Here is a 23,739-nt window from a genome sequence, read left to right on the forward strand (position 1 = left end):
AGGTTTGACACCTGCCATCTTTGATTTTATCTGCGTATTGGTTTATTATTCCAGCAGTAAAAAATTAGAATAACTTGGGACAGTTGTCTCTTCACTAACATTTGAAAATACATTGATTTCTCTTAGTGTGACATGTTTTTATTTGCCTAGTTGTTAAATTTTCATTCTTTATCCTTTTTGTTGCAGGTATATTTTGCTGAGTATTTTCGCCCGACCACACAGCTGAAAGGCTAGACTATAAATCTGGATCAGGTTCCATCGAACCTCTCTCTGAAGGATGCTGGCCCAGCTATTTTTTGTAATACAATACTCGGCTTCCTTATTGTATTAGTGCCCTGTGATTATTTAGAAACACTCTGAAAACCTCTGTGGCTACTGAACGCGATTTTATGAAGTCAATAAAACAGAGATTGTAAATATTTTCATTAATGGCATCTATGATGTAGACAAGCTACTTGAATGGTGGGAAAGAATCCCTTGAGCAACGCCCAACTGTTGTCCCGCCTCTTCCATTCTCAGCATTGCTTCAGAGCTGGGGAGGTTCCCTGTCAGTCTCTCCTACAGAGATTCTATTGGTTAGTACGAACGTCGGTCATGTGATAAATCCTCAGCTTTGAAATGTGATTGGTTAAAACGGCTGGTGGGCGTGTGTTCATCCTCAAAGGATTTTCCCCGGAGTGACCAGACGGGTTGGGGGGACACAGGATGGCAGAGCTAGTAGGAGTAACTAACGGGACATGCGGACGGAGTGATTTCTTCTAATATTTCAAGTTCTGGTGAGGGCCTTCTGATACTTTTTACAACCAATAGTGATACCATTTATTATAATTATGACATTTATATAGATATTTGTGCCGACTTCGGCCTAATTTGACCAAACTAAATAGTAAAAGACTGGACGTAAGCTAGCTAGCCAGAGTGGTCAATCAGAGCGGACCCCGGCGGAGGATAATATAAAACACGACCCCGAAACATTGAATATTATCCCTGCTATGAGATTACTTTGAAGCTATTTAACCAAAAAATAATAATAAGTCGCGTTTGTAAGACAACCAAACCAAAGACGCCAGATTCAATTTAGATTAAAATCGTAGAAAAGTGAGGAGCGAGAGAGATGAACAGATGTGGGTCAGTGTATTGGTAACGAGAAGCGACGGTGCGGAACAGTGATTGATCGCGGTTGCCATCAATTTACGCCTCTGTGTGTGTGTGTGTGTGTGTGTGTGTGTATGTGTGTGTGTGTGTATTTATAAACCGGAGGGCAAGGAAAAGCAGGAAAGCGCTTAAACTGGAAATATAAAAATCTAAATATTATGCAGGCTAAACTAAATATTGTAAGGATTTAAAAAAAATCAAAGTAGTGCAATAAAAAGTAAAATATATTGTAGAATGGCTAAACTAGGATTTGCAATGTGAACGATATTCAGTACAATTTTACAATATAAAATACAACATGTGATTTATTAGATCTAATCCCCAAATAAAATATTACATATTTACATTTTTGTTACATATGACAACCGACCATTAGAAACATAAGGTGCAAGTCGTTGCATTTTGTAATTGAGACAGTCCTCAATGCTAATTGTTTGTTGATTAAACGAAAATATAAAATCCCTCTCTGACTAGACCCAAATAAATGCTCAATATTTCTTCTAAATAGGAAAAACAGTTAGCTACCAGAGCTGTTAAGTTTTTAATTTGTGCAATTATTAAAAACTGAATAATTTAATGGACTGGCCTGAAATAAAATAGCTTCTTATCCCATTTATTGAACCATTAGGATTATGACACCTTTGTGTCATGTTTGCATTCAAATCTGTTTTTAGGGCATTTGCTGGTAAGGAATTAATTTTAAACAGAAAAGTAACAATTACAACGGCTGCCAAAGAATGTAACATATTGATTATTAGTTATAATAATGTCCCGTAATATTTATTTTTTTTCAATATTTTGGTTTTGATATGACGATTTAAGCAAAAATATAAATGATCTACATTCAATTGAAGTTTTCTGTGCTTATTGTGCAGAAAATCTTACCTTTTCACGATTTATATAGTAACAAACATAAGCTGTTAATAGGTACATTTTTAGTCAGGCAATCTGCTCATGCACAGCATGCAGTCAGCAGCTTAACAGATATGCAGATGGTTTTAAATGCATAAATTAAAAAAAATGTTAGGTTAAAAAACTTTACTGAATAGATGCAGGGATACCTTTCTTATTCTTAAGTGGGATTTGTTAAAGCTGGTATTAGCAGTCAGTGTTGTATCTGTCATGGAAAGTAGTCTGAACAATCCCAGTTTGGAGAAAAAGGTAGATTTTTCCTCACAGAGTAGAGGTAACAGTTAGCTAGAGTGGTGAAGCACATTTCTGCCACCCTCAATCCCAAAAATCATAAAGTGGTTCATGCAAACACTGCAATATAAACCTATACACCACTGTTACGTTTGCAAAAGATGACTCTCAATACATATTATCAACCCCAACCACCTTTGCTATATCTCTTTTCTTTATTGTATTACTTCCTACATTATAGATACACAGTGAAGACATCAAAACTATGATGCAAAATATATAGAACATTGTAGCAAAACGACACAAATAATATTACTGCAGGTAAGTAGTTGACTGCTGATAACAACTCTATTGAACCTCACTCTAGGAAATCTATCACTTTATAGGTATAGTTCAGGGTTTTTGAAGTGGTGTTCTGTTGAGAGGTTTGCGTAGTTAATATCCTACCTTCTGTCGTAAATTATCTGGGCTGCTTCATTTGATATAAATCCAGATTAGCTGGTCCTGGAGGCTGAAGCTAACAGCTAGTCCGAGAGGGGCCAAGACCGAAGGGAACCTGAAACTGTAGACACTCAGAAATCAAGATCTATAAAGACATCAACCAGCAGCATGTAATTTGATGACCTTTTTGAAACTTGACTTGTTAAAGCTTGATACAGGAGTCTGTTGTCAGAAAATTCCAACTGAATTGTTCATTGGATGCTTTTAAGACACAACCGTGCACACATCCATTCATACCTAAGGGCAATTTAGAGAGACCAATTAACCTAAGAGTCATGTTTTTGGACTGTGGGAGGAAGCCGGAGTACCCAGAGAGAACCCACGCATGCATGGGGAGAACATGCAAACTCCATGCAGAAAGACCCCTGGCCGGGAGTCAAACCAAGGACTTTCTTGCTGAAAGGCAACATCGCTACCAACTTCACCACAGTGCAGCCCTATTATTATGCAGAATGTGTAAAATATATTTAGCAATATATGTACTTAATACTGCAGGTTTTGGAGAAAAGTACTTACTTTGTTAAAGAGGTAGATGTCGAAAATACTTGTAACAAAATTAGTTAAGAGTTAAAAATCTGTTAAAGTTTATATGCTTGGATGGATAAAACCTACTTTACATTTCTCTTTTCTATGTTATAGTTCGTAGAATTAGAAATGGGTGAAAATCCTCTTCTCAGTCTGCCAGGATGCAATACAAAAATACATTTTGCACTATTTTTGTCCCAGAATATTATTAGAACAAGTAGACGTTCCTGGACAGGAAAGACTCTACGGCAGATTGTTTCTTTTTTTGTTTTCAGACATCATATTTAGGGCAGTGAGATGTGACGTAATCCAGGATGAATTATTTATAACAGCAGAATAAGCAAAACACTCTCCGACATGAGAAGCTGGACTCGGAGCATAAATTGGTAATGACTCCCCATTTCAGAACTTAATGGAGCTCTCGCAGCCATAGTAGTGAGGCCCGGTCCGTGGACGCGTCCTGCCGGAGGGCTGCCAGAGGGCCCAGGAGGGCTAAATTTTGCCCAGGATGCAGCCTGACTGTCACATCTCTGGGGATCAAAGACAGAGCTTTTTTTGGGCTGCTAATGGGACATTTAAGAGGCTACCTGGTGTGATGTTTTGGTGAACGGCTGACTGCGCATGTTGTGTTTAACGATTAAAGCATCCAAACACATGACCCCGAGGAAGTGTTAGGAGCAGGAAATATGTGTCAAGTTTGAGCTCAGTTTCTCTGAGGAACGAGCGCTCGGCTGCTTTGCTTTTTGTGGAGGGGGGGGGGGGGGCTTAAAGAAGGTTGAGGAGGAGGAGGGGGGGGGGGGGGGGGGGATTCATGAGGGAGCTGGAGCTGTTGCTGTGTGAACGGAGCTCTATTGTCCCGGGAACCTTTCAGTGGCTCCCCTGAGGCCCCTCTTCATACCCATCCCCCAACTCCATCCAGTCTTTCTCCCTTACACAAACACAGAAACACACATATCACATATACATACCTTGTTGTCTACTTCCCACTTGTCCCTAAAACACACACACTCATCCGTATCTCATCCGTCCCACTCTTATCCCACTTGGTGTCTCATTTAGCGCCCTCCTCTTTCCCCTCATGTCTCAAAAGCAAGAAATGGTTCACCCCCCCCCCCCCCCCTCTGGTTTGCTCATTATTTCGCCTCATCAGCATGATTGTCATGCTAGTCAGACAGTGTGAGCAAAAACACGCAATCTTCTAATTTGCATCACCTCATTTCCAACAGAAAGCACAGTGTTTCCAAAGTGTTCATGTAGAAAGATAAAAGCTGTGGTTTTGGGACACTGCGGGCATCTTATTGGCGGTGTCTGCGTGGCAGCACATTGTGGGAGTGATTTTACACTTTGTTTTAGCTTGACGGCACGATGCTGCCTGATCTTGCTTGGGAACAGAGCCGGAGGAGGGCCGTGTCTGCGGGTGGAAATTGTTCTGGGTGAACAGCAGTGGCCATCGTCGTTTAATGACACTATGTAATTACTGTGGTTTCCTGCTGAGACATTGTGTTTTATTGTGTTAAATGTCCTCATATTGGCCTTACCTTAACAATACCGATGTATTGTTTTGTTTTTTTGTCACACTTACAGGTTTCAGGTTCTTAATAATATCAAACAGAGATAACGTAAGTGATGATGATCGACACTTTTTGGCAAGGCGGAGCTCGACTTCACCAGCCACACTCGGTCTTGATTATTGTCAAACCTGTAGAATCAAGAAATCACATTATTGGAACCTGTCTGACAACTTGAAGTAGGCCAAAAGATCTAAGAAATCAAATTAAAACATAAATAATTTTTCTCAAAGTTGATACCACTTTTGTATTGTTTTATAATCGTACACCTGTTTTATTTTCTTTCAAAAACAAAACTCTTGGTTGAATGAAAATACTTTAAAATCTAAACCTGCCAGAGGTTTGAATACATTTGGGCTTCATGTGTTTCAGACTGGAACGGGTTACCAAGGCTTTGGGACTCCAGCCTCTGCTGCCACCTCTGGCATAGAGCGAACACAGGATTTCACAAAAAGAGCATCATACTGGCAGTCAAACATAGTGGTGGTAGTGTGATGGTCTGGGGCTGCTTTGCTGCTGCAGACCTGAGAGATTTACCATATTGATAGAACCATGATTTCTGATCTATGGCAGAAAATCCTGAAGGAGAATGTCCGTCCACCCGTTTAAGACGTCAAGCTTATGCAGCAGGACAAAGACCTGAAGCAGCAGAAATGGCACAAAAAAGAAGGTTTTGGTGTGACCTAGTCAAAGTCTGGATTTTAATTAGACTATACTTTACATATCAAGTTGTTGCCAAGAATTCCCATTCCTTTATGTTTTATTCTGTGTTTCCTACAGTTCCTGCGCCAGCCTGCTATTATTAGCCCCCCGTCAGGCTGCCAGATCTCCCGTGTCGCTGCAACCTGCTTTTTTCTGCTGATTTCTCTCTTTTCTCCCATTTTTCAGCAAAGCTGTGCAGTAAAAACGCCCTGGGATCATAATCAAAACCGAATCCTTTTTCTGAACTCAACTGTGTGAGAACTGTCCTTCTGGTTGCTTGTCCAGCCGTAACTGTATTGTTCTTCCCAAGTGTTTGGACGGGAAGGTTTTAGGAGACACCAGAGGAAGACCAGGAAACAGGGGGAGAACTCGGGCTTCGAAAACAGGAAGCAGGAGGGACTGACAAGACCACCACTCTGATGCTCTGGGTTCTCTCCTGCTTGTAGTCCTTTTAACTACAGAGAATAAGAGTGTCTGATCCTTCGTGACTGAGGTCTAAGTTATTGAATCATGTTCAGAGTGGCAGTGGGTTTGAGCAAAGCACAGTTTATTGTCTGTAGAAAGCCAAAGAGCTTCGGACGTAACAAAGTTTTTATTTATGTTTTTCTTCTTTTGGTGCAAAGCAGAATTACCGGCTGTGACAGTTTTCCAGCTGGACCTGTGACGAGCTGCCCTGGGATTAGCTGGCATGTTGTATCTTCCCTTGTCTAATGCTTTAATCTTTCCTCTGGTCGCCAGGAGTCTGGCTTTGCTCGTCATTCACTATCCTTCGGTCAGCAGCCCACACACACCACTTGTTTTTACACTACATACAGTGCTTTGCAGAAAACCTTTTCACATTTTGCTTCATTACGTCCACACACTGCCATGTGTTTTGGGAGGATTTCATTATGCATAGTTCTCATTTTGTTTTACAAATAAAAATCTAGCGAATGTTGTGTGCCTTGGTATTCAGCTCTGCAGTAGAACCACCTTTCTCTGCAGTAACAGCTGGGAGTCTTGGGGATACGTCTCTACCAGCTTAAATCGTCCCTCATTGTTCTTTGCAAGGTATCTCAGGCTTGGTCAGATTAAATGGACAGTGTCTGTGAACATCAGTTTTCAAGTCCTTCCAGATTTTCTCTTGGATTTAGATCTGGACTTTGATTGAGCCATTTTAACATAAGGATATTCATTGATGTAACTCTGGCTTCTAAATGACTTAATACATCCATCAGTATTTCAATGACTTTGTAGATGGTATATTTTAGTTTATAACCAGCCAGTCACTGAACAGGGCTGTGGAAGCCCTAATTTTTGCGTTTTTACAAATTAATAAAGGTTTTCTAAAAACCAAACTGTGTTTTTAAAAAAGGTGCCCTGCGGCTCGGGGGTAAGGCAGGTGCATCATATATGGAGGCGGCTTCCCCTTCCCTCTCTGCCCTTCTTGCTGTCTAGCTATCGATGGGTCACTAGCGGCACAAAACAATTCTTGTTCATTGCGAAATTATCCAGTTCAGCATGTTAGATTTTCAAGTAGCTGTAACCAAATACAGCCCAGGGTTCCGTAATAACTGTGGAATAGCCATTTACATGTAACTAGTGGCCTTTATTTTCCTTAAGCTGACAGGAAATGGGTGGAGAGGAGGGGAAGACATGCAGCAAAGGTCACCTGGGCTGGGACTTGAACCCGTGGCAGGCTGTGGAGGACTGAAGCCTCTGAATATGGGTTGCATATTTTACTGGTTCTACTGGTTGCGCTGAAGCTTTCACACTAACAACTTGGTGGAATGGTTAAATAACATTTGTGTTGTCAGTAACCCATCCCTGCTGAAGGGTTAGATGAAGGCCCGTCGGAGCAGGCTCCCCACCCTACCATTGGTCTTAAAACTAAACCTGTGGTTGTGTGCATGCTTTGACATGAAAATGTGCTTCATGTTTCCAGTGTTTTTTAGAAGATCCGTCGCTCCGCTTTGGTTTTAATCTGTAAAACCTGACCCGGTTCTGCAATTAAATGTCACTCCTGGGAAATCTGACTGCTTTCTGATATATAAACTGCAGCATCAGTCATTGAAGCAATTAGGAGTTTAATCAATGTTTTTTGCTCATTAACGGCTCTGCAGATTTGATGCTGACCATCTACATCTGTGTCTCATTGGGTGTGTGTTTGATCCATCCTTATTCCCTGCGGTTTGTTGTCAGCTCGAGGCCTCGCCATGCCGCTGGTGAAGAGAAACATCGAGCCGCGTCACCTCTGCCGGGGGGCACTGCCGGATGGGATCGGCAGCGAGCTGGAGTGTGTGATGAACAACACCTTGTCTGCCATCATCCGTCAGCTCAGCAGCCTGAGTAAGAGACACACACTCATCAGACGCTCAACGATCAACTGCAAAAGTATTCAATTTTTCACATTTTGTGGCTTTATTTATTGTCCAGTTTCCATGTCTAAGCTGAGGAAAAACATTCCCACATGATAATGCTGCCACCACCATGTGCCACCATGGGGAAGGTGTGTTTCAGGTGGTGTGCAGCGCTCTTGCATTTAGGCTCATCTGAGCAGAGCATCTTCTTCCAATCAAATGCTGTGTCCCTAGATGAGACTTTCAATTAAACAAACTGCTGCCAAAACGACTTGAATTTGAATAAATTAAAACAGAAACTATCAACAGATGCAGACTACAGCACCCTCAGGCTTTTACCCCGTTAAGCTCAGCGCGATGATGTTTATACTCTGTGTATCCTCTTTGTGCCGGATCACATGGCTTCATCATTAATCACGAAGCTGTGATTGATTTGCGTGTCGTCATGGTTACAGTGGCGGAGGGGTCAGAGGGTTAGCTGCAGGCTTACAACAGCCTCACACTGGAGCAGCGAGCGCTGAAATGTAATCATTTCAGACAGCGGCGCAAAAGGGACTTATCCATCCAGCAGTGGACATGTGACTGCGCTGTTTCACTGGACGAGTGCCTCAGAGTGTGTGTTTATCTGAAAGCTGTTCACGGGCTGATCTGTCGATATGTTGGGAGTTTTTATAGCACCGTCCATCAGGCTGTTAATGTGTTTTTATTTGACACAGAGCTGCGTTCATTTTCCAGCTCTCACGTGAACTGTGTTGAAAGTTTGTTGTGATCTTTGCTGGGATAAAGGAAAACGTCCATCCTTTCTGCTCTTCTGGCCCCGTCTATGTTGATTCTGTCTCCATCTTATTGTGTCAAGTTCCTGCTGAGGGAGTTGGCCCTTGAACAGCAGCTGTGCGGGTTAAATATAAATGCTTTCAAGGGCCTGACAGAGGAAATCTACACACTGTGTCCGCCGTAGATTTTTTTGTGCTTGTGTGTGTGTGTGTGTGTGTGTGTGTGTGGCCAGACCATAAAGAGAGAGGCCGGAGTTGACGGGCTCAGCGTGACAGATTTGGGATTCTTCCTTCCTCTAAATGTTTTTCCTGCAGCCCATCCTGTCAGCAGGCGTGACAGAAATAGCCCCTTGTTTGCCATTCTGCATACAACATTGGACATAATGTTCTGCACTGAAATAGTCATTAAAGCTAGAATGAAAGTTCTCCCATTTGGTTTTAATCAGTGTTGCATTGAGCAACATTGTCCATTTTATTGCATGCTACTTCCTCCCCAACTTACAGGGATGGGACCGATGTTTTCCAGAAATATTTGTAAACTGTATGAAGGAGCAATTGCTTGGGTTAAAAAATGTTAACCTATTTTCTCTAGAATGCTTTAATTAAATACTAATCATTTTTTACCACCCTGTTTTTCCACTTTGGCTCATAAATATGTCAATAAATGTTAAGTCAATGCTCTACATTTTCAGAAATACTGGGCTTGCATTTATATTTATACCCTTTAAACCTTTTCACTCCTTGTCGTGTCAATTTCAAACTTCAGTTTACTTCACTGGTATGAAATGAGATGGACCGACACAAAGTACTTTACGTTTGCATTCAGTTCCCTGCAGAAGTCATGCATTTTACTAATTTGGCACCCATGGAGGAGGGCAACAGCCATTGTTGGAGGAAGGTATGTTTTGCAGTTTGTGGAAGCTGATGCTCTGGTCAGGTGATACCAAAACTGAACCTTTTGGCCTACGTTCAAAACGCTGTTTGGTAGAAAACTAACATGGCACCATAGTGGTGCCGGCATCATGATGTGGGGGATGCTTTTCTTCGACAGGGACAGGGAAGCTGGTGGAAGTTGATGGAAAGATGGATGGAGATAAAGTTCACAGATGCTCTTGAGCTATTTTGTTTAAGAAGACGGGGCAAAAGATGTAATAAGCTGGCAGGCACATAACCCAAAAACACAGAGTGTAGCAAGGTCTTATGGGTGAGTAGAAAAACAATGGGATTGAAGACTAACGCAGATGCTTTTGGTCACTTGCTGCAAACTAATATGCTCCGAGTTCAGTTTGGTAGATTTATATTTGGCTGGTGTTAAATTATTCATGAGGTAATTTCTTTTTGGAGTTGTATGAGCTACATTTCCCAGCACAGATCCTTCCACTCCTTTTTCTCATTGTATCACATTATCGTTGTATTGATTGGACTTCAGCCTCCATGGGGATCTGCTTGGCTAGGAATGAAGATTAAAGTCTCCCTCCTACTCCTTCAGTCGCCCATCTCTTCTTTCTTTATTTGCTCCTCTTTTCTCCAGGCAAACATGCAGAGGACATATTTGGCGAGCTGTTTAACGAGGCCAACAATTTCTACCTGCGTGCCAACTCTTTGCAGGACCGCATCGACCGGCTCGCCATCAAAGTCACGCAGCTGGACTCCACAGTGGAGGAAGGTGGGTAGAAGGGTAGAGCAAGCCACCATCTGTCACCAAAGCATTGTCAGTCTTCTGTGTTTTATTTGGCTAGTTCTACCCAGCAAAATCCCTGTTTTGAATTTAGTCTTCTAGTAGTGCAATCATCTCTCCTCTTTCATCTGATTGATTTTGTGCCCTCAGTTTCTCTGCAAGATATCAACATGAGAAAGGCCTTTAAGAGCGCCACTACACAAGACCAGCAGGTGGTGTCCAAGAGCAGCGTGCCCAACCCTGTCAAAGAGATGTACAACCTGAGCAACAAGCCTCCACCCCTCACCATCCTCACGCCTTACAGGTCGGGGGTTCTGGAGGTTTCTAGATGTTTATCAAACGCTAGGCCTTCCTTCTGGCTCTTTATGTGAAAACAACCTTTTATTCAACAACTGTGATTCTAAATTATTTACAAGCATTTAAAGACTGTCGTATGAAGTTGATTCTGGTTCCACGTAATAAAAAAAAAAAAAAGGGTCATATTTCTCATAACATTTTGATTAAATATGCTTGATTTTTTATTTTTTTTTTCCATCTAGTAGCATCAAGGAAGATATCCATAGGAAACCTTGAGTTACTAAATGCATATTTTACAAATTATAAAATTTTAAACAGCTGTGATTTTGAAAAATACGAGATTCTGTTAAAAAAAGACCTAATTCTGATCCAGTCCAACAGTAAGAGAGCTTAAAGTATTTGTGCACCAATGATCTCTGGTTGTAATTGTTAAGTTAGTTTTCATTTTATGCTCAGTTATAGTTATTGATCTTGTATTGACCTCTGCAGAAATTTATCTAAATTATATGGAAACATGGTTGCTTCTGACCTACTTCTAAAGTTCACATGAACATATCCGTCATTCTGCAATGCAACAGCACTGACATACATTTCTGGCCAGACGTTTACATTAATTTTGTGTTTTTGATGATACATTTTAATTATTATTCCAGGTTAGAATTATTATACAATGGTCTAAAAAAGCAAGAATTTGATGCTCAGATTTCAATTTATTGTGGCTTTTTTCTGATCCGGCCCTGTCAGTAGATGGTTAGGATGTCCAGGAACACTCCAGGAATCACCAAAACTCAGCTGTGCCATGAATCAGAGACTGCTGGAACACCAGTGTCACTGTCTACAATGAAGCAAGTTTTCCATGGACCGGTTCCTGCTTCTAAACAGACACACTCAAACTAGACTGAAGTGTGCAGCTGCTCTCTTGAACAACCCAAATGCCTTCTGCAGAAACGGAAAGACATAAAACAGATATGTAACTGCTTGACCACGATGACCAGGAGCATTTTGAGACGTTCGAACCTAAGAACCTAGTACAACCTGTCAAGCATGGCGATGAAGGCGTCATGCTGAGGGTCTGTTTTGCTGACAGTGTTAGTGGTCCATTACAACAAGTGGATGAAATAATGGTAGAAGGAGGAATACGTCCAAATAGATGGTCAAAGATGGGGAAACTTAAGATAAGACAAACATACTTTATTGTCCCCTAAGGGAAATATGTTGTGGACTTTAATTCAGTGACTACAAAAACCACGTAGACACAGTATGAGACAAGACAAAGTCACGTCGCAGTACAGACAAATAACAAAATAAGACAGCCATACTGAAGCAGCCATCGAAACACAAACACACCTCAAAACTGGTTTTAGAATGGAAAATGGTTAACACTGAGCATCTAGAATGGGTCCGATCTCGTCCCTGTTAGAACTTTGTGGACTGTTCTTAATAGGTGGGTCTGTGCCAGGAAACCAAGAAATTCTGATGAATTCTACTAGGGATGCACAATATATCAGCATTAACATCGGTATCTGCCTATTACTATCATTTTTCTTAAGAAATCAGTCGGATATGTAAAACTGGCCCATGTGACAGTGGTAGTGATGCAGTGAAGGACTGTGGGGTTTTTAACTGAGGCAAAGAAGCAATGTTAGCGATACTGTTGTTTTTTCACACTGTCAAAAGGGTAGTGAAACATGTATATAATATTGGTAAATATCGATTATCGGCCATAATAGCAAAATTAATATTGATATCGGCCCAAATGTTCATATTGGTGCCTCCCTAAACCTTACCAACTCTGATCAGAAGAGTGGTCAAACACCGGCCAGAACGTTGCCAGGAGCTTATTGACAGCCAAGAAAAGTGTGATGTGTCCTTGCTACACTGAACCAAATATGAGTGAGGAAGTGTAGCTTACAGCTTAGAGAAAGATGTTTGCTTAACTGAAGTTATTTTTTGTATAATCAGTGAACCCTGGAACCAGAACGGCTTTCATTATAAGCCCAATAATTATATGACGTTCATGCAGATGATGAGTGGATATGCAAAGAGAGATCTGTAAATTAGGATAACCTTGTTTGTGCTTGTTTCTTTAGAGATGATCACAAGGAGGCCCTTAAATTTTACACAGACCCCTCCTACTTTTTTGACTTGTGGAAAGAAAAGATGCTGCAGGACACTGAGGACAAAAGGAAAGAGAAGAGGAAGCAGAAGGTAATAAAAATGGCTAGGATTTAATTTCCCACATTGCTTGATCGCATCTGCTTATGAGATTTTAATTGTCTGCCAACCATAACTTTCTCCCACAGTATGAGGAATAAAACATAAAGTAATTTCAGTGGAACTTGGTTTGAAAGCTCATAAGAAGTACCACAACCATGTCTTTAACCTGTCGTTAGCAGTTTATTTGTATGTAGAGTTTGAGAAGCTCTACATTGCCTGTTTTATTTATTTTGCTGCAGGAGCAGAGGCGTTGTGTGGATGGGACGCTGCAGAGGGAGGTTAAGAAGGTCCGCAAGGCACGGAACCGTCGGCAGGAGTGGAACATGATGGCTCTGGATAAGGAGCTGAGGCCAGACCACCGACACACTATTCACAGAGACCGAGCAGCCTCCTCTGAAGGGTCCATGTCACCAGAAAACAGGTACTTAAAGAAAAAAACAGAACATTATTTTATGTTTTTAAAAACTCAGTAACTATTTTATTTCTTTCAGGTGTCACGGTGTGGATCAGCATCACTACCCAAACAGTATGAACCATGCCGGCCATGCCCACACCTACTCTGGCCCTCCGCCCAGCATTCTGGCCGCCCAGATGGCTGCAGGACACGCCCCACGTGGAGGAAGCGAGCACGACGGCAGAGGAAGGACCATGATGGCCTACCAGGGTGGGACACTGGGTCGCTCTCACCACCACCAAGCCCCTCTGCCTCCTCCACCAGCTGAGGCCATGAATGGTGGTTTTATGTCTCTGCCACCAATGGACTACAGGTAAAAAAAAAAGGCTTCACTTAATCACTAGTTGGTCTTTGTTATGTTTGTTGTTTTTTTTTTTTGCAACGTGAACATTTATTAAAAACAAACACTAGACCTTTAAATAGAATAGAATAGAATAGAATAAACAAAACTACCAAGATATGTCCATCCACCTAAACTGACCACCTGGGCAAGGAGAACATTTATTAAAGAAGCAGCCGAGAGGGTAACTTTGGAGGAGCTGCAGAAATTCACAGCTTTGGTGGTAGAATCTCTTGACAGGACAACCGTTTGTTATTTACTATAAATGTTTGGCCTTTATCCAGAAGTAGCAAGAAGAGAGCCAGTGGTGTCAGAAAGCCATACAAAGTCCAGTTGCAGATTTCCACAAGCCATGTGGGCACCACAAACAGGTGGAAGAAGGTGCTCTGGTCAGATCAGTAAAAAATGAAACCTTTTAGGCCTAAATGCAAAGTGCTATGTGGGGTAGAAACCTAACAGTGCACATCACTCAGACCACACCATCCCATGGTAAAACGAGGTGGTGGCAGCATCATGCTGTGGGGATGCTTTTCTTCAGCGTGGAATAGCTGCTCAGAGTTGGCGAGGAGATGGAGTTAAATACGGGACAATCCTGGAAGAAAACCTATCAAATGCTGCAGAAGAGTTGATACTGGGACAGAGGTTCATCTTCCAGCATTACAATGACCCTAAACATGCAGCCAGAGCTACAGTGGACTGGTTTAGATCAAAGCATTTACATACATTAGAATGGCCTAGTTAAAGTCCAGACCTAAAAAGTTTTAGTAAGACTTAAAAATGGATGTGCACAGATGCTTTTCACCCAAACTGATTGGACTTGAGGTGTTATTTAAAGAAGAATGGGCCAGTCTCTGAATGTGGGGCTTGCAGCAGTCAGTGCATTTTGAAAACTGATTACACAAGATATTGAGTCAGGAGCCTGAACACAAACGCAGGCCACGCTTTGCATAGTTTTGCAATACCAGATTAAAAACATAGTATCATTATCCTTCCACTTTGTGTTGGTCTATTACATAAAATCCAAATAAAACAGACTGAAAACCCCCCAAAAAAAACAAGGGGTGTGAACATCTTATCATGTATCTGCGGTTTTCTTTGTGTTTTGCATTTTCAGCATGAACATAAAATACCTGCATCACAGAAACAGATTTTTACAGAAACTCTTTCTTTCTGACAGCTCTAAAGTTTTTTTCCATCATAAACTGGCAAATAATCAGCTCCTGACAAATTACATCTTGTGTTTATTTATTAAAACAAGCTTAACCAACAGAAGCAGTGTATGAAAAGCTACATTAAAGCTACATACTGAAGAACAGAATGTAGCTTTAATTAACGGAGGTTTACAGGCATCATTTTATGTTTCGCTCTCAGATTCAAACAGGTTAAGTTCAGACTTTGACAAAACAATTTGCAACACACTGATTTCTTTTTTTTTTTCCCTCCAGTCACTTTACTGTTGTTCCTCTGAGGTTAATCTGAAAACCTGATGATGTTTAATGTGGTTTTTTCAAAATCTCATTACCTAAAAAGGATTCACCTACTTTCATTATCCTGCCTGAGCAATTAAACTTTAATGACAGAACAAATGAGAAACAGGGGACATAATTGTCTAATCCCGGGACACTTTGCGGATTTAATTTAGAGGATCCAGCTAACAAAGGCCCGGTTCTTATTATTTTACACAGCTCTGAGCTTTAACCTATTGGCAAATGGGTTTTTTTTGTTCAAGTAGTACTTGCCTTTAATTGGTATGGAAAGTAGTAAACAGCTCAGCTCAGGCTCTGAGGTGAAATGTTTGTGTTATTACTGCCACCTAGTGTTTTGCTACTGGCTGCAATAATATGTGTTACCTCCTCATTCTGTTTTTTTTCTACAGTATGGACGGGTATGCCAACACTGGCCCTCCTCCACCTCCCCCTGCCCCACTCATACCTTCTGCACAGACGGCCTTCGCCTCACCACCAGGAGGTCCGATGTCCCCCGGCCCCATGGCTGTCTCTGCCGGCTACGCCCCGCCACCTGTATCTGGAGCTCAAGCGGCTCCGCCTCCTCCTGGTCCCCCAGGTCCACCACCTCTACCCGTTCCACCCGGTGCCTCTCACTCTACATCTTACAAGATGTCTTCCACGGTGCAGGCCGAGAACGCAGCGGTCAGCGACGCTCGCAGTGACCTGCTAGCTGCTATACGTATGGGTAAGATTTATTTTACTTTATACAGGAGAAGATTTAGTTGAAACAACATTAACAAAAAGGCTGATGTAGAGTATTGTGCAAAACTCTTGAGTCATCCCTTATGTCTATCATTGAGGAACACTTTTTCTAACCTTCAGAGAAGTTTTAATAAGTAAAGAGGATTTTTGTAATGCATCCTTCCTTCCTTCCATCCTTCCATCCATTATCCATCCTTATATCTATCTATCTATCTATCTATCTATCTATCCTTAAATTCATCCATCCATACTTCCATCCATTATCCATCCTTATATCTATCTATCTATCTATCTATCTATCCTTACATTCATCCATCCATTATCCATCCATCCATCCTTCTATTTTTCAATTCAATTCAGTTTATTTATATAGCGCCAATTCACAACACATGTTGTCTCAAGGCACTTCACAACAGTAAGGTTCATACATTCCTATTAATCCTAACAATTGAACAGTGCAGTCGGAGTTAGCTTTTTATTCAAATTGGATAAAACGTTTTTCTATCTAAGGAAACCCAGCAGATTGCATCCAGTCAGTGACTTGCAGCATTCACTCCTCCTGGATGAGCATGTAGAGACAGTGGACAGTCACTGGCGTTGACTTTGCAGCAATCCCTCATACTGAGCATGCATGTAGCGACATTGGAGAGGAAAAACTCCATTTTAACAGGAAGAAACCTCCAGCAGAACCAGGCTCAGTGTGAGCGGCCATCTGCCACGACCGACTGGGTGTCTGAGAGAACAGAGCAGAGACACAAAGAACAAAGAAGCACTGATCCAGGAGTACTTTCTATGGGAAGGAGAAGTAAATGTTAATGGATGTAGCTCCTTTAGTCGTTTCACCTAGAAAGAAAGAACAGATAAACTCTGAGCCAGTTTTCAAGGTTAGAGTCTGAAAGAGAGCACATATAATTAGTTACAGTTAAGCTCAGTCAATTTCCATGTCTAGGAGAGAGAAAGGGTTAAACACTAAAAGACAGGGCTATGTGGATCATCGGTAGAGGGTGAGCATTAAGTTGTTGCCAGCAGAAGCTCGGACGATTCCCCTCTCCAGAAAGGTGTCACAGGTAGACACAGAGTCAGGCCAGGTGTAGCTTCTAGGAAGAGAAAAGAGGGAGAACAGAAAGTTAAAAGCTGAAATAACAGCAAATAATGCAAAATTGGAGAGTAGTGTGAGAATGTAGCGAAGAAGGTGAAAGTTGTCATTATGTCCTCCAGCAGCCTAAGCCTATAGCAGCATAACTACACAGATAGTTTCAGTTCAGATTATTTAGTTAAACGGCGCTTATTTACAACAATGTCGTCTCAAGGCGCCCCACAAAGGGTCCCACTGATGGTCATTGTTATACTAAAAACCACAAGGATTGGGATACCTCCCTCTGTCAGACTGATTTTAACCATTGGAAAAGAGAAGGGGTCAGACAGGTAGCAGAAATGGAGGGTGTGTTTGCACCTCAACCATAACTGAGCCGGTTTAGGCTAAACCTGACTCCCCCTTACTCCAACCAACAGAGAGGGAGGAAGGCTCCCTCCCTGATAAACTAAGCCACTCTAACTAAAAGCTTTATCAAAAAGGAAAGTTTTAAGCCTAGCCTTAAAAGTAGACAGGGTGTCTGCCTCACGGACTAAAACTGGGAGCTGGTTCCACAGGAGAGGAGCTCGATAACTAAAGGATCTGCCTCCCATTCTACTTCTAGAGACTCTAGGAACCACCAGTAAACCTGCAGTCTGAGAACGAAGTGCTCTGTTAGGAACGTATGGACCAATCAGATCTCTGATGTATGATGGAGCTAGATCATTAAGGGCTTTATATGTGAGGAGGAGAATTTTAAATTCTATTCTGGATTTAACAGGGAGCAATGAAGGGAAGCTAAAATAGGAGAAATATGATCTCTCTTTTTAATTTTCATCAGAACTCTTGCTGCAGCATTTTGAATCAGCTGAAGGCTTTTAACTGCATTTTGTGGACATCCTGATAGTAAAGAATTACAATAGTCCAGCCTTGAAGTAACAAATGCATGGACTAGTTTTTCAGCGTCACTCCTGGACAGTATATTTCTAATTTTGGCAATGTTCCGGAGATGAAAGAAGGAAATCCAAGAAACCTGTTTAATATGGGATTTAAATGACATGTCCTGGTCAAAAATAACACCATGGTTTTTTACTTTATTATCGGAGGTCAATTTAATGCCATCCAGGTTAAGTGATACAGCATATTCCAGCCTTTTTAAGAGAATATTATGGTCGACTGTATCAAATGAGGCCATAAGAATATCATTAGTGACTTTCAGCAGAGCTGTTTCAGTGCTATGATGAGCTCTGAAGCTTGACTGAAACTCTTCAAACAGGTCATTGCTTTGTAAATGCTCACACATTTGATTAGCAACTATTTTCTCCAGAATTTTAGATAAGAATGGAAGATTGGATATAGGTCTGTGATTTATTAAGTCATCTCGATCAAGCGAAGGTTTCTTAAGTAAAGGTTTAATTACAGCTAACTTAAAAGCCTGTGGTACATATCCATTTACTAAAGATAGGTTAATCATATCTAAAATGGGGCTGGTAATCAGAGGGAACACTTCCTTAAATAATTTGGTTGGGATTGGGTCTAACATACAAGTTGAAGGTTTAGATGAAGCTAATATTTCTGATAACTCAGGAAGCTTCACAGGATCAAAACAGTCTAAACACAAATCAGGTTCTACAGTTATTTCCAATGTTGTCTCACTTGCTGAGGATGAAGTAATCGTCTTCAGGAGTATGTCAAAGATTTTCTTTTTAATAGAATCAATTTTATTTAAGAAGAATCCCATAAAGTCATGACTCCTAAGAGCTAAGGGAATGGATGGCTCAACAGAGCTATGACTCTGTATAAGTTTAGCAACTGTACTAAAGAGAAACCTAGGATTATTCTTGTTCTCTTCTATTAATGATGAGAAATAAGCTGTTCTAGCTTGGCGAAGTGTCTTTTTATACAATAGTAGACTATTTTTCCAGATTAAGTAGGAATCCTCTAGGTGTGTAGAGCGCCATTTTCTCTCCAATTTTCTAACATTGTGCTTTAAAGTATGCAGCTCTGAATTAAACCAAGGAGCCTGCCTCCTATTAATGATTATTTTCTTTTTCAAGGGGGCTGCATTGTCTAATGCATCACGCAACGATGAAGAAACACTATCAACAAGAGAATCCATTTGTGAAAGGGCAGAAACAGAATTATTGCCCTCCACTGTGTTTTTCAGTGATAATGAGGAAATTAAAAGTGGAACAGATTCTTTAAAGGTTGTTACAGCATCGTCTGATAATGATCTACTATAATGAAATTTTCTTTCAGGTGTGGAGTACTCGGTTAAATTAAACTCAAAGGTAATTAAGAAATGGTCTGACAGGACAGGATTATGAGAGAATATTGTTATGTCTTTACACTCAATGCCATATGTCAGCACAAGGTCCAGAGAATGAAGACAAAGGTGGGTAGGTTTGTTAATGTTTTGATCAAAGCCAATTGAGTCTAAGATAGCATTAGATGCTATATTTAGGCTATCACTTTCAGCGTCTACATGAATGTTAAAACCCCCACTATAATAACTTTATCTGTATTTAACACTAAATCAGATAAAAGATCTGAAAACTGATCTAAAAATTGAGAGTAAGGACCTGGTGGACGGTACAAAACAACAAACAGAAGAGGTTTTAGTGCTTTGCAATTTGGATGAGGAAAACTAAGGGTTAAATAGTCAAAAGAGTTGTAGCTATTGATTGGTCTGGGACTAATCAATAAATCCGACTGAAAGATTGTTGCTACTCCTCCTCCTCGCCCAGTAATTTGAGGAATGTGAAAATTTAAATAATTAGTAGGAGTTGACTCATTTATAGTAACATAATCCTCTTGCTGCAGCCAGGTTTCTGTGAGGCAAAATAAATCAATCTGATTGTCACAAATCAGGTCACTAACTAACAATGTCTTTGAAGAGAGAGATCTTATGTTCAGTAAGCCACATTTAATTGTTTTATTTTTCTTTTCAGTCTGAGTTGTATTTATTTTTATGAGATTTTCCTGATTTCCTCCTTTTAGATTATTTTTTAATCTATTGAATTTTGGCCGTGGGCGAGACACTGTCTTAATAGGGTAATGGGTGGGTAGCAGTACAGAAGCTGCAGAAAGGAGTGTTAAACTACGACCCTGCTTCCTGGTCTGAACCCTGAGCTGTCAGAGTTTTGGAGAGCTAATAAAATTCAGCCAGATTCCTACAAAGAAGAGCTGCTCCATCCAAAGTGGGATGGATGCCGTCTCTCCGGATCAGACCAGGTTTACCCCAAAATGTTCGCCAATTATCAATGTAGCCCACATTGTTTTCTGGACACCACCTAGACAGCCAGCGATTGAATGACAGCATGAAGCTAAACATGTCGTCACTGGTCAGATCAGGGAGGGGACCAGAGAAAATGACGGAGTCCGACATTGTTTTGGCAAATTTACACACCGAAGCAACACTAACTTTGGTGACCTCCGATTGACGTAACCGGATGTCAATCTTACTGTATTTACGCTGATCCTTAGCCAGCAGTTTCAGGTATGATTTGATGTCGCCCGTTCTGGCCCCTGGCAGACATTTGACTATGGTCGCTGTTGTCTCTAGTGCCACGTTTCTGACTATGGAGCTGCCAATTACCAGAGTTGGCTTCTCAGCGGGTGTGTCACTGAGCGGGGAAAATCTGTTGTCCTGTGTTAACCTGTGGTCTGGGATCTAGGACTATGCTTTCTACGTACCGTCACCCAGCTGGCCTGAAGCCCCGGCTGCGCGGGCTCTGCTGGAGGACTGCTACGGGGAGCTACCCTCGGTGACAGTGCGGACCCTCGCCTCCAAAGCTACAAAAACGCTACATTTATTACACGTACCATTATCACTAAAGGAGGCAGAGGAGTAACTGAACATCTGACACAGAGAGGAGGAGACTCAGAGAGAGAAACAGCAGAACGGGTAGCCATGATGGAGCTAAAGCTAACGCTAAGCTAGCGACCCTTTACCACTACTGGAAAAACCGTGTAAGAGACGGAGAGTCCCCAAACGTTAAAAGTACCAACAGAAAGTATGTGTTTTAACGTGCTTATGTATTACAACAAGTAAGAGATATCACAGTAGAGAGAAATCAGATCAAACGAGAGAGCTTCACACACCAAACAATTCACCAACAGCGAAAACAGGAAGTGACGTTACCCAGCGCTCCAGCCGACACCAGCGGGTCAAGAGTCCTTTTATCCATCCATCCTTCTATCCATACTTCCATCCATCCATCATTCATCCATCCATCCTGTCATATATGTCGCAGTTCCAGCTCAGTGCAGTTATTTAGCATCATGTAGGAATGTCCAGACTTATGAAGATCAACACGCATCTATATTACTTGAATGGCATGTTCTCCCGTCTTTCCCATTTTGAAGATAGGCTAAAAGAAAATGGTTTCTGAGTCACATCATATTTATAACCCAAGGAAACAGGAAGTTATGTATTATTAACAAACCAATGAACTAACTATTTGGCACTTGAATATAAAAAGGTAAACTATCTACATAAAAGATATTCTAAAAACTAATTTAATAGGAATTGTAAGGATTGCAAATAATTGTGACGATGGGGATTTTGTTTCAAGTTGGTTTACCAGGGGTTCCAATAGATGTAGAGGGTGCTGTAGAGTCCAAAGTATTTAATTCTTCCCCATCTCTTGAACGTTTCAGAAGCTCTAAAAGAGTGCAGTGGTAAAAATATGCTTTTCCATCTTCAGGCATCCAGCTGAAGAAGGTGCAGGAGCAACAGGAGCAGCAGGCTAAGAGAGAACCTGTTGGGAACGACGTGGCCACCATCCTGTCACGGCGCATCGCCGTCGAATACTCCGACTCGGAGGACGACTCCGAGTTGGAGGAAAACGACTGGTCAGATTAACACATATAAAAACCTAGGATAACTACTGAAACACGGTTAATCTCACGCTCACCCTGAAGAATGCCCACTGTGACACATCCACAGACCATCAGAGACTTTGTTGCTGTAAAACACAGAAGCTGCACCTAAACACAATCACATGCTATAGGGCTGATATAAGCTGTAGGGACTAAAACTGGAAAATATTGGCAAATATGCACAAATATCTTACCTAAACTTAAAATATCGAGTAACGCTGACCACTCTGTTAACCACTGAGCTTCGATATACTTTAAAGCATTGTGAATACACCCAAGTAGATGTTTCTCTATAAAAACACACCACGTGAACGTGATTATTTCCTGTATAGTTGAAGCTTGAAAGTGTTAGAGCTGTTAGAAACCTTCCTCTTGAGCTAACCTATGTACTTATGTTTTTTTTAAGTGTTTTTACTGAAATACCTGTTTATGCTATAGATCCCGAGGTAAGTCTTGAAATTGCAGAGAAATATAACTGGAAGAATGGGGAACGTTTAGTGGTGGCTGTTTGAAAGGGGCAGTTCAGCGGGGTTGTGTGGCAGTGTCATTAGTAGTCAGTGTCTTACTTGTAGAGGTGGCCATCTGATTGACCTGTTTGGAGAAGCTGAGATTAGAGTGGATCCTAAGTGGATTTCTGTTTCCCCAAACTGTTCTTAGAAATTGTTGCTGTGCTGAAGATACTGACCGCAAATTGCAACTCCACATAACCCCACTTTGAAAAAAATAGTTTACAGGGACTCGGATAAGTATTCATAACCTATGAACTTCTTCAAATGTTGTCAGGTTACAGCCAGAAACTTTTATGCATTTTATTAGGATCCTGTGTGATAGACCAACGCAAAGTATTTAAAGTGGAAGTAATAAAAAAAAAAACATGGTTTTAACATCTCTTTACAAATAAAAAATATTAATTTTGCAGAACTGAATTTGGCTACAATTACAGCTTCAACTCTCTACCAGCTTCCCAAAACTCTAAATAGCTTCCCTGTCTGTACTGAAACAAAGCCTCCACACAGCATGATGCTGCCACCACCATGTTTCAGAATCATGATGCTGCTTTAGGGATGATACGTAGTGCCAGTTAGTGATAATGCTACTTTGTAAAACCATCTTTTTGCCATTCTCACACCTGCAAGTGTTTTGGAGAATGTCTCAATGGGCTCCTAACATCTAGAGGCTGATGTTTCTGTATGTTCTTCTCTCCAGATTAGCTCAGATAGGATGGGGAGCATCTCTGAACATCAATTTTCAAACCTTGCCACAGATTTTCTTCCCAAGAAAGGTTTTCCCACAGCATGATGCTTCCACCACCATGTTTCCCATGGGGATACTGGCTGGGTTCATTATGTTTGCTGTCTACATGCTACACTTTTTAGATTTCTGTTTTTATTTTATTTTCTCCTCACAATTACGCACCACTTTGTGTTGGCCTATCACATAAAATACAATTAAAATATATAGACGTTTTTATTGTAATGTGGCAAAGGCTGGTGTTTAAAACACTGTGGTGATGGATAAAAGATATGTGAAAAGTCTTATAATTAATGAGCCACTTGCATTTGCAATCGCTTCCTGCTGTGTGTGTGTGTGTTTGTGTTTGTGTGTGTGTGTGTGTGGAGGGGGTAGTTTGTAACTCTGTAACCTTTGACCCAAAGAGAAATAAAATCATGAATAAGGATCACTGCTGAGCTGTCACGTCTCTTTAATGCTCTGCTCTCATCGCAGACACAACACACACCTGGCTGCGGGATTTCGGTTTCCATCGCAACAGTGCTGCTATGAAGGAGGGTTGCCAAGGAAACAAGAGCGCATAAAAGGAGGGCAGTGAGCCATAGCAAGGATGGAAAATAAACACACAAAAAAAACCAGAGGAGGCAGGAG

General features: G+C 41.2%; 1 protein-coding gene across 1 annotated transcript; it reads left to right on the top strand.

The window, feature by feature from the left end:
• Nucleotides 1-655: 655 nt before the first annotated feature.
• Nucleotides 656-23,539, top strand: wasf3b (WASP family member 3b). Its single transcript, XM_047349842.1, has 9 exons — nt 656-776; nt 7,776-7,922; nt 10,238-10,372; nt 10,535-10,688; nt 12,772-12,889; nt 13,138-13,319; nt 13,390-13,665; nt 15,569-15,885; nt 21,684-23,539. Exons 2-9 carry the CDS (start codon nt 7,790-7,792, stop codon nt 21,839-21,841), a joined length of 1,473 nt encoding a protein of 490 aa, XP_047205798.1. The 5' UTR covers nt 656-776; nt 7,776-7,789; the 3' UTR covers nt 21,842-23,539.
• Nucleotides 23,540-23,739: the final 200 nt, after the last annotated feature.

Source organism: Girardinichthys multiradiatus, chromosome 21 (assembly GCF_021462225.1).
Source record: "Girardinichthys multiradiatus isolate DD_20200921_A chromosome 21, DD_fGirMul_XY1, whole genome shotgun sequence".
Lineage (NCBI taxonomy): Eukaryota > Metazoa > Chordata > Actinopteri > Cyprinodontiformes > Goodeidae > Girardinichthys > Girardinichthys multiradiatus.